The sequence below is a fragment of the Aphelocoma coerulescens genome, chromosome 7 (genome assembly GCF_041296385.1).
Source record: "Aphelocoma coerulescens isolate FSJ_1873_10779 chromosome 7, UR_Acoe_1.0, whole genome shotgun sequence".
NCBI classification, from domain to species: Eukaryota; Metazoa; Chordata; class Aves; order Passeriformes; family Corvidae; genus Aphelocoma; species Aphelocoma coerulescens.
The window spans coordinates 22,629,270-22,641,553 of NC_091021.1; the positions used below are offsets into that span (position 1 = coordinate 22,629,270).

The 12,284-nt window shown below is 35.2% G+C and overlaps 1 protein-coding gene across 1 annotated transcript in view; it reads right to left on the minus strand.

Moving 5' to 3' along the window:
- Positions 1-12,284, minus strand: part of SLC4A10 (solute carrier family 4 member 10) — a 94,252-nt gene that overhangs the window by 61,526 nt on the left and 20,442 nt on the right. The window contains exons 3-4 of the mRNA XM_069020822.1: positions 11,206-11,344; positions 4,056-4,216 (exon numbers count right to left, since the gene is read on the minus strand). Of these exons, the coding sequence (XP_068876923.1) occupies positions 4,056-4,086 (31 nt within the window). The 5' untranslated portion in view covers positions 4,087-4,216; positions 11,206-11,344. The remainder of the gene's footprint in view (positions 1-4,055; positions 4,217-11,205; positions 11,345-12,284) is intronic.

Genomic DNA, 12,284 nt, shown 5'->3' on the forward strand with positions numbered 1-12,284 from the left:
CATTAAAGGCTGGACTGAATAGTTTTTGAACCAAACAACAGAAAATGGCATCATATGTTAAATAGAGGAACCTTTTGGGTTCATTCAGTGGTTATAATCAAAAAACCAGATGGTAATCTGAGAATCTACATGGTTTCGAAGGAACTAAACGAAAATATCAAAAGAGAACATTTTCATCTGCCAACTTGAACAACACAGTGAAGCTGCTCTCTAATGGTACAGCCAGATTCTGGCAAATACCTCCTCAAGAGACAAGTTCCAAAATAAATTGTTTTGATTACATAGATTTTTTAGACTTCCTTTTAGCATATGTTCTATACAGAAGTGATCGATAAAATATTACTACATAATGTTCAAAGGAATTCCTCATGCATGGAGTGCTAACTACAGATATAGGAGTCACTGCACAGACATATGAAAAAATAACGTCATGTATTACAAATAGTAATAACTCCCCTAAAATATGTGTAATAAAAATTGCATTTTTAAACAGGATAAAGTTCAGCAGAGGAATTGAGCTCTTTTCAAAAGAAGCAAAATCTATCTTACAAAAATTATGAACAATTTGAGAAAATTCAGGAACAAAAATGCTGTTCTGATGCATGATGACACTGTTGGAAATTCATCTCAGAAGTCTCTATTATGATTCTGTCTGTGAATTCAGCATCATAGGTATGAATAAGCTCTTCTTCAACAAGGAAAATTGTGTGCCTGTCCAAAGAAATATACAATCTCATAGATGAAATAATTTTTTAATATGACAGTTGGAATGAAAAAGATCTAATAGAGAATGGACATGCTGGAATAGAGGATGACTTAAAAATTCTCATAACATAAATAGTACCAAAATATTTTTATGCAGAACTGTCAGAGTTTCCAGGGATAAAATACAAAATGTTCTGGAAACCATGCAAACATTACAAAAGGTGGCTTTCATCTGTAGATTTTACCACAAGCCCATTAATGTTTTAAAATACAGACTTTAATAATAGAAATTCTCAAGGGCTAAGTGGTGAGAGTTTAGTGCCTTAGTGAATAAGTGTTTATAGATTAAAAGCCTTGAGTAAAACAAATAGGAATTCTTAGTCTCAATTTAGCAATAAAGTTTAAGTATACCTCTTCCAAGGATATGAAGACTGGCACTGCATTAATAGAAATGTAATTTGATATTGGAATATAGCCCAGATAGCAAGACATTACCAATAAATACACAGCACACATTTCTCACTAACAAAGCATTAAGGCAAGTAAGAAGAAAATACACATGCACAAATAATGTTTTTGTTCTCAAAGGATGATTCATTTTAGCAATGCAGTAAAATTATCAAGAGATTGTATTAAAAAACCAAAACCCTACATTATGAATCAGAAGCACAAGAATCAAATTTAGTTCAGGAGTACCCCTTAAAACTCTAGGGCATAACCTGCTAAAGGTGATATACACAGTAACATTGGAACAAAACCAAAAGTGATCACCAGGATTGCTGGACAAGCCTGGCATGAGGATGGCTAGCAAGCCAAATAATAAGAGCTGAATGTTGAAAAAAAATTGAAGCCAACAGGTGACAGCACCCATTTCCTTAAATTCTAAAGTATCAGGACTGCCAGATACAACTGGAATACATATCAGTTTCTGGCGAAAACCACTATTGCATAGTATAGCGCAAGATAAATAGGATTATACCTACTGACAGGGTATAGCAACTGACTGGAACACACAATAAAGGATTTCCTGAGAGGTACCAGTTCTGCCTAATCTTCAAGTCCAGCAGTCACTTCTATGTAAAAAGAACTGCCTGTCATATTATTTGGAATGATCACATTTCTAAGACACACGCCTTGGTGGTGTGCTTGTTACCGCTATCAGTCCTTCCTTCTCGCACTGCTGCCTACTTGTGTGCCACACTCTTTGTAACATTCTCTAATCACTGGAGACCAGGAATGAACACACATAGCATTAAAGTAACAAATTACAGAGTAACTTGATTGAAGAAAAGGAAAACAGCATTGCTACAGCACAAATAATATTAACAGAGAACAGCAACTGGAGTTGCAACTTTATTTCTTGAGAAAATAAAAAAAATAAGTCTCTTCAAAGAAACCTGACAGAACGTGAGTAATTTACAGAATGATTCACTTGCCTGAAGCACCTGCTGCAAAGCTTTTCTAAAAAGAATAGCTCATTGCTTATTGAATCTGCAGAGGAGGAAAAATATAATCTTCTCTCAAAGACAAAGCACAACCCATGCAAACCTTATCATGTGTCAGGCCACCTTATCAGAAAGGGATGCCTACCACTTCAAGCAAATAATGCAACAAATGAAATGCATCCAAATCTGCCACAACAACAGGCACTTTTAAAATTAAAATGGTACATGCCAATTAATGAAAGTCATCCTAAAGCCTCTTCTCAGAAGAAATAAGTTTTCCTGATCAACAAACCAAGATAAGCCGCAGCTAGGGCTGACTTAAAATAGTGTGAGGGTAACTCCCCAAATTCTCTACTGAAGGACAACCTACATCTGTGATGAGTTGCAACATTAGTATTACAAATGCTCAAATCCTTGGCCATGTTAACCAAAATAAAATCACTACAACTATGGATTAAGAGGTTACAAATATTAATTAATTGGAGCCTCACTATATTGGAAAATATACAGTATCTTCCAAAAACAACGCCAAAAAAAAGAGATGTTCACTGAAGTTGGGGGTTTTTGCATTAATCTTCACTTTTTTACCTACTTAAATGAAAATAATTCTGGAAAGGCTTTCTTAGCTGACTCCGGACAAAGTTGAGTGATTTTTCGATTAAGAATGTAAAGCTCAAGATTGAAAATCCCAGTGTACTATTTAAGCAAAAAAGTAATATAAGAACATCAAGCAGCTGACTTAAGTACTTTTTAATTATTTATAAATAAATAATAAAGCAACATATTGATAGACACTTTTGTTCTTTCAAATCAGCTGCTTTTTATTCTTCATGTTTATCTTTTATCATTATCAAGACAAATTTTGAAGCTCTGACTCAGACTATGAGTCATGGGAGAATCAGATCTCAGCACAGAGTAGAAACCCACACAAGTTTCTGCAGATTTGTATTAATAATATCTTGCGTCAGCTTGACATAAACAATTTGGGAAAAGTAAATACAAAAAGCAGCTACCACTATCTGAGCCAATTTTAATTCCACTGTTAAATATACCCCACCAAACAATATCTCCCCTATAATTTAAATAAGTAAAATAAATTTCATATGGGACTTACATGGATTTATATATCATCCATAAAGCAGCTTCCTTGATAATCTTGAGTGTTAGAAAATTTTATTGCTTTGTCTTCGGTATCTTTTCTAAACTATTTACAGTCTTTAAGGGAAACACTAGGAAAGCAGAAAATGGCATTTAGTCTCAATCTCACTTATACTTTTGGGAGAGAAGACTCATCCTTTATGTTCTCTCTTGCTCAGAAGCTTGCAAAAGCTCTAGAATTGCAACTGCCAAATAAATTTTACTGGAAAAAATGCACTCAACTTTATCTTAAGAAGTTAATGTACCTAAAATTTCTTTTAAAAACTTACACTATATCATTACTCCCGATTTCATTCTCAAGCCAGAGACATGTCTGTTTTCATGTAACTTAATTGCAATAAACACTTCCCTGTATTTTGTTTTTTTTTTTTAAGCTAGATTGCCTGCAATTAGCGTAGCAGTACATTAAGTTTGTGAAAGTTAGCACACGCCTCATTCACGTGAGGCAGCATGGCAGGAGCAGAGAACATGCCAGCTCTAATTAAATCTAACCAAATTGTCCTCTTTCCTCCATTTAAATTTTCTTCTTTATTCAAAAATTTATTCTTAAAGCAGCAGATTCCACATAAAAAATATAAATATAATATTTACTAACTGTGCCAGACATAAGTTTCTTTTCAAGTACATTGAGAAAAACATTTCCTAGGAGTTTCTAAACGTAACTGCTTATTATGCAGTAACTTTCTTGTAAGCATTTAATTTTCATTATTAATTTTCATAACCAATAAATGAAACATCAATACACACCTGCAATTTCTTCTATGGAGTTAGCTCTCATGTCCAAAAGAACTGTGCCATTCAGGATGCAGCTTCTCAGCTCAAACAAGCTATGAAGGGACAGTGTGGCAACGTATGGTTTGCTCCACCTCTCTCCACCATCCTCTACGTCTTCTTCAAACTTCAACCATCTATACAAAAAATCAATTTTAAACTCCATGGTGCATAAGAAATGAAAAATTAATTACTTCTATGGATGCTGAAAGTACAGACAAAGACGTTAAACATGTCTTTGAATTTCACTTTATTCTTCCTTTTTAGGAAATATGAGAAACTCCCCTTGCCTACTTCTTTCCATGTAATGCGGTATTATACCATTTTTGAGGATAAGTTCTGACCACAGAGAAGAAGTGAGAAATGTATTAAGCAATCATCTTTGTACTCTACAAGAACTTTGACTAATTCTTTGGTGCACAATGATACTTCTGTGATAGAATAACAAGCGGTACAAAAATGAATCTGGAGAGACTTCAATAAAGTAAAAGGATATACAAAACTGGCATGAAAGGATCAAGTCTTTTGTTACCATCCAGCCAGATGAACTTGCTTGAGATTGAATTCTCTACTGATAAATAGTGCACTTAAAATGTTAAAAGAATATTAAACAGACAAACAAAAACCTGAGAAGTCACACAGGGATGTTGCTGTGTGGAGCCCTGCAACCTGCCAGCTTGGCAAGGTTTGAACAGCTGCAGTCACAGCAAATGCCTGTATCGCTTGACTCAACAGCACTCAGCTATTTTATATGGACATGGCAGCAGTGAAGTCAAGCAGAGCTTCACACCTTGACAGCATTTTCACACTTATTTCCAGACAGCAGGGAAGTGTAAAGCCTTAAGACCTCTAAAGCTGAGGAATTTCCAGTTTTACCAAGCCTCACAGCCCAGTAATGCAGCAAGCACAGCTGTCCTCTTCCGTTCCTGGGCCACCTGTTTGACTCTGCTCCTACTTGTAAAATATGCAAGTGTACCCACATTTTAGATACTTTCCTCCTTTCAGTCCTTCTGCACCAAATTCTTTCCCTTTCGCTGCCATCCTGTGAACAGCCACCACTTCACTGGCCCACTCATCATCAGCATATCAGCTCCCTTCCTGATGCATTCAATTTCTGGGAACTGTCCCCGCTGCCTTCTAATCATTCATTATTTATAGAGATAATTTACCCCAGCTCCTTGGGTCCTTCAAAATCTCCAATCTCCTATGTCTAGCCCTCTTCTCCTCTTTCTAGCTAAACATTTTCCCTTCACTTCCTCTGTGAGGAAACTGGCCAGTTTCTCTACTTCGTCTTTGCCCATGAGAACTCTCCACTTCATCAGACCTGTTCCCCACTCCCTTTGTTGCATTCTCTTTTCTCTTCCCAGCCCATCCCCTTCACCTTCACAATCGTCTAGAGAAGCAGTAAGAAGGACACAGCACACACAAAAATTTGCTTCCACAGAGCCAAACTATGAAATTGAATTTACATATGCAAATGAGGTTTTTCAAATAAATTTTCAAAACCATGTCCAAATGGACATCAAACACAACTTAACACACTCCTCCCCACCAAATTCAAAGTGGTACTTTTAAAAGGGTGGCCTACAACAATTCAGGAAAGTTATCAAGAAGCATGTGAGAAGGAAAAAAAGTTCTTAAATTTTTTTCATTTTGCAGTTACACTTGAACTCCCTAAGAAGAGGCTGCTCCTATCTTACTCACGACAATCTTGCTTCCAAGCTGAAAGATGTGCAATACCTATTTGTGTCCACAGCATCACAAATGTGGCGCATTTATTGTTCTGTTTAAACTATTGTCTCCCAAGACTTTGCAAAATATCTACTTTTTTTTTTTTCTCATACCTCTGTTTTTGTGCATGTTTCTAATTTCTTTAGGAGATTTAGAAGATCTTTATGCTTGAGTATTCTTAATTATTTATGTTATTATGTATTATTATTGTTATTATATCTTATTATTTGTTATTATATCTGGCTTAGCTTATGATATCTTCTTTTATGCTGACTCAGAAAAAAGGATTAAAAATCATGCTACATATATTCTAAAAACAATGACCCAAGCATAGATTCTTACAAAATATCATCAGAAACCTCATAATGTCATTACCTTCTGTTCATGTAAGTCAGTCTTCAACATTGCTTATCTGATTATGCTGCTGCAGTCTGTCCTTGATATTACCTAATTTAAATCTACTGACCAGTTGTAAACAGATTTTAGAAGAGCAATAAAAGACAAACATAGTCTCAAAAGTTTAAGACAGGTGACTGGACAGAGGCAGGCTTATTATCAGAGCTTGTAACATACTGCAGACACAGACAAGTCTAAATCATGAAAACAGCATTAGAGTTTATAGTGTCAGACATTAAAGTTTATATATTGATGCACAAAAAATCCATAGGAAACTATTGCTGCTGCTCAAATAATTGTACTTGTCATTATGATCATCTGGGTTCCCATTAATTGGAATAGCATGATTCTATGGGTTGCACCACATTTCCTGCTGTTGGGGAAACTTAGCTGTTTAAATACATTATCATACATTGTTACTCAATGAGCCAACAGGCCAGGACATGGCATTAAATCATATCCAGCTGAGAGTGTTCTACGTTTGGAATAAATTTCTATTTTGATTTAAATAAGCATAACATAGGTTTACTAATTTCATCAAGGGAACATCATGTTACTGTTTATCACCTTTTATCTTTTCAGAAATATTCCTGTTATGTCAGATAATCCTTATTTAACATATCAAATGAGAAACAGTAGCAGAAAATATAAAACAACTCTAATCTGACACAGAGTCTTTCAATTCTAAGTGCTCAGTGGTTTTAAAAATCATAATACCATTTGAACAATCCTCTGAATTGATGTACAAGACTCCATGACAGAAATGGCTTTGAAATCCAAATTCAGGCATAGATCCCAGTTTGCCAATTTTCTACTCCTTCTAGGTTCTCAAAGACAAATTTAAATATATTTACTTTTGCAGTTTAACCCTTAGATTGGCATGATTGACAGATAAAAGCCTTGCATAACTTCTCGGGAAACACCATCAACCCCATTTGTATATTGAGCTCATGTCACACGTATCCCCATGTGACTGGAACATATCTGGAGCTATCTTAGTTATGGCTGATTGCATAGAAGAGCACCTTCAGTCTTACAGGTTTCTTTTACTGGTAAAGACTGGCATAGGTGTATCGATCACACAGTTTAGTTCCTCTCATAGAATGCTTGCTAGAAAATAATATGCCAACAAGAGTTTCAGCAAGGTATATTAGTATAGGAAAATTATTACTCAGGCAAGTGTGTGTGCATACATCTTACATATATGTTCTAGCTTTAAAGCCATCCTCATCACTTTCTTGGCCATCAATAGAAGAGTGCACATGCTTCATTTTAGACCCAGTTACTACATTTTCTGCTCAATATGAAGTGGGTGATTTGTACTTCATCGATTTTTTAGTGTGGAATGTCTGCAGCAGAGAGATGGAGTATGTACTCACAGCCTGCTCTACAGTCAATGGTTTAAATGTAATCTTTCAATCTGTATCAATTTCTGCATGAGCCTATGCCTGCCTACACTGATTTGAAAACCAACCAAAGAACACAAGCATGTCAGGAACAAAGCAGAAGTGACAAACCAGTATTTCTTGTGACCTAGTTTCTTTGGAAGAAAGTTTTGATCCAGGGAAAATGCATTACACTTCCTAACTTTCCCTAACCCATCCATTTTCTAGTCACTATTAACGATTTACTTTCTAAACTATGGACATGAGTTTATTTTCCTAACTGTGCATCAAAATTTAAGCTTAAGCACTTTCCTCCTGGTTCCAAGATTCTTTCTATTTTGCTCCTTACTACATAATTTTTTCTGCTCCATAAAGATAGTGATATTCTCCAGATATTTTTGGTTGATATTAGCAGATAAATGAGTCCCAAAAGTCTGGTTAAACCTTGCTACAAATCAGGCACAGCTTTCCAGCCATGACACATGTATTGCTTTCCCAACAGCTGCAACTTGCAGCTACACTATTGGGTGTATAAAATAAATCCAACTGTTACACTCCAGTGTGGTTCTCTACAGACTCACTGGAAATTTTGTTTCAGAATAGAAACTACACATTGTCTCCGTAGAGAATGCATGACTGTACAGCTGAGCCACATACAAAAGCTGTTGTAAGAATGACTATTTATTTTAAAAGGTATGTGTTTCTTCTGGCTTGAAATCAATTGATAGGAAAAAAATTAATTCATTTTATCCCTATATCAATATAACCAAGATATTAATTCCATTCTGCTTTCTAACTAATTCCATGGATGGGACAGATTAAATCTGGAATGGAAGAGTCCCAGTGCACTTTCAATCAAACTGAAAATACCAAATACAGATGTACTTCATCAGAGTCAACCCAACACTTCAGTCCAGGTGCACAAAGTGCAGAGCTTGGTGAAATGAATACATAACCACTTAGTGCTATCACTCTCATTAAATGCAATTAATCTCTACCTGGAACTACATCCGAAGCCAGACAGTAAGATTTACAAATATTTCCAAGTGACATTTTGCATACCAATGAAAAACACGTATTAAGCCTGAAGCAACAACAAATTCAGGTTGTATTTTCTCCATGCCATGCTTTTAGTCAAATCATTAATTCTGAAGTCCTGAATCAACAACAGGTATTTAAAGTGATCCACTATATTAGTTTCTAAGCGCATAATACATATCAAACACTATCCCATTTCTATTACTCTACCCAAAGCCACCTTGTTCTTTGAGTATATCTTTATCTATTTCTAGAGGAGTAATACCTCCTAATTTCTTATCATCAGCAAGTTTCATTATTACAATCCTATTTTTTCATGCAATAATAAATCTATTACCTAAGCCTAATTCTTCAGAAGTTAGCTGTCACTACCTTTCACACTAATAGTATAATCTCTCAGCATGACCTGATGCACCTCTTCAAATAGTTCCTGACCTACTAATAGAATTTCTACACTAGAATGCAGTTTAAGTAATACATTCCCACTGCTGTACCATATCAAATGCTTTACCTAAAAAAAATTTAGATCCACTGTTTTTTCTTTTGCAGAAAAACAAAAATCAATTATCTGATTAAAGAGCATTATTAATGTAGTCTGACATGATATACCACTGTATTGCATGTTATCCAATTTTCCACTTAGCTCCAAGTCTGTAATTTTCCTTTCCTTCAAGCATTGTTCTAAGCCTTGTACTGCTCTGACATTGGGCTATAAGAGCTCTGTTTGTCCCAACTGCTCTATCCTTTCTTTAATCATATTGCTGTGTTTGGCTTAGTACAACACACCTGACAGACTCACAGAAAGACAGGAATTGCCCCCTCCATTAAATACATGTTCTTTCACCTTTCTGGGATGGAAATTATTGCACCCTCTTATTTGCACAGAAAAGCACTTTGAGTCTTATCTTCATTTTGAATTTGGTAATTTCCTTGCCATCTCTTCCTTTTCTAACGAGTCACTCCATGTCAAATGCAGTCCAAAATTCTGGGATCTAAACTGAGAAAGACCATTTATCTTGACCAATTCTTTCCACATAGCAGCCCCACTCTTTTTTTGTTTCCATCTTGCTGCTAAAGCTAAAGAAATTTTTACTATTAGCTATTATGTCACTCTTGTATTTTCTGAGCTCCAAAAACACAGTTTTCTTGGCTGTTTGTTCCTGCCCTTTTTCAACAATCTTGTTTCTATTAAACATTTTAAACTCTATTTCACAAACAATTGACAAGGCTGTGCATATAGACAGATCAACCAAAAGAAAAATTTATTTCACCTAGTCCTTTTGAATTTTATCTTGATCAGAACCACTTACTAATAGAAATTTTTGTAATTTTCAGAAACATAATTCTCTGATAATTTGCAAAGGGATTTTTTTTAAGTTGAACTAAAGAAGTTGCTATTTCCCTCCTTAAAAATAACATAACACACACAGTGATTTTTACTTTTTAATTTCAATAGAAGCTGAAACCCTTCCTAGAGAGGTCCTATGTATTCTTAATTAGTATGAGAACATTGCAGATGATTACCTTGATTACATTTTCTCTCTCTGAATATTAATAAGATTATTTAGGAACACTACTGCATTCCTTTTGCAGCACAATCCCCATATGAGAATTTTCTACACATAAAGATCTATATTTAGCATCTGTCTAAGCTGTCTATGAACAGATAATGGAAGGGAAAGTCATAGAAAATTCTTTGGCCCTCTGGGAAAGCAGAAATTTGCAATAAAATTAGAGAGAAAACTAACAGCCATATATTCCTGTCAGACAGCCCACATACATAGTTGCCCACAAAACTCTTCCATAAATTTTGCAATTTTTATTCTACTGTCACCAAATATATTTTACACAGACTTTGGGGCACCATTGAGGAACACGATCAACAACTGGCAGGGAGAGAAAGAGCTAAGGTTTCAAGATGAAAAATGAAGCAAAGATTGCTGGAAAATGTACATTCTTAATGAAATTAAGCAAATCAACTCCCATTTAAGTGCTCAAGGAAAAAAAAATACAATTAAAAGAAAAGTTCTGTACCAGTACTATTTTTTTTACCAGAAGAAATGTAATCTAAAAGCCTTTCCCACTAATTCTGCAGAAATAAAATAATCCAATACTGAATACTCATTCTCAAAATAAACTGCTAATTGAGAGTTAGAATATGCAAAAGTTCTGTTGCTCCAAAAGTAATCTCATTCCTAGCTTTAATGTTTTTATAATGGCACCCTTTTCAGTTTCTTGAGGATTCAAACAAAAGAGGAAGTTTGAAAGATTCTTTAAATTATAAGATAAAATATAAACTGACCAATGGTTTTTAATTCACATATATGGTATATCTACTTTTTTTTTTTTCCATTGGTATTCATTCTGACCTATATTCATAAATCCAGAGGAAAACATTTGGCTCTGGGAAGCAACGAATGCTGTTGTAATACTAACAGACTAAGGATTAAAACTATGGTTTTCTTTCAGCTTTATATCCAAAATCTGTCCCTGAGCTTGCTACAGCTTTGAAATCATTCCTCAATACACCAGAAACCAATACCTACAGATATTTTTTAAGTCGTGAAAACACTCACCTTGCTGTCTCCCTCCACTCTGCATCCTCTCCTTCACGCCAACAAATTTCATCAAGCTCAGTAAAGAGATCATGAGGAATGTGTTCCTCATCATCATCTTCTGTTCCAAGAATAAACTGCACCCTTTGTGATGGGGTATCTGGAGAAAAATAAAAATATCAAGTCCAAAACACCAATTTTTTTGGCCTGAGAAAACAAATTTCATGAGATTATCCAGATGTTTTTATGCATATCACTTACTGCCACACAAAAAAAAAAAATCACAGTTCTGCTGTAACAACATTCATTTATACACAAACACATTCAGATTGAGATCTCTTCATGTACCGTAGTCATCAAGTCTGCTGTTTAAGAAACTCACCCAAAGATATAACATGACATATAGAAATAGGGTCTATTGGAAGCTGGAATGGTATGTCCCAAAAAAAAGGCACACAGAGAGCAGCATAGATGAAGCTGAATAAAGCCGATAGAAGTCTTTTACTCCAGTGTTAGAAAAACTACTTTGCCACTTCGTAAGTCTACATCTGCAGATCCATCTCAGCTACTATACTAAACGTGAAATCTTTGCTGTAGGAGAAAGACACCAAATGAAACCTGTCTAAAGTGGATATACAGGTGCAGACTTGGCCCTTGTCCCTTTGTTAACTGTTTCTACTTGGTTAGGCTGCTTGAGATACACAACTTCTTGATCTGTCCCAGCTTCCTCATTTTATTCTTCCTGTCTCTGTCTTCCCTTCCAATACTTTACTGATTAACTTTCTTCATAACCTTTCAGCACAGACAGCTAAATATATTTCTGGAGACATACTATTATTTTTTTCACTCAAACAATTCCCAGAACTCACAGAGCATCTTAAAGCATATGTACATTCAATGTTAATACATCTCAAGTGCTGTATTAAAAAAACCCCTCCTATTTGGTTACTTAAATGCAAATCTCAAATGAACAAACTCTGATGAAACGTAGTCTCTCTAGCAAGACATAGTTGCTTTTTCTGCTAATGTATTTTATATTTCTGAAAGGAACCAAAAAGCCCGTTGTGAGAGCTGAGAGAGGCCAGGCTGCTAGTCAACTG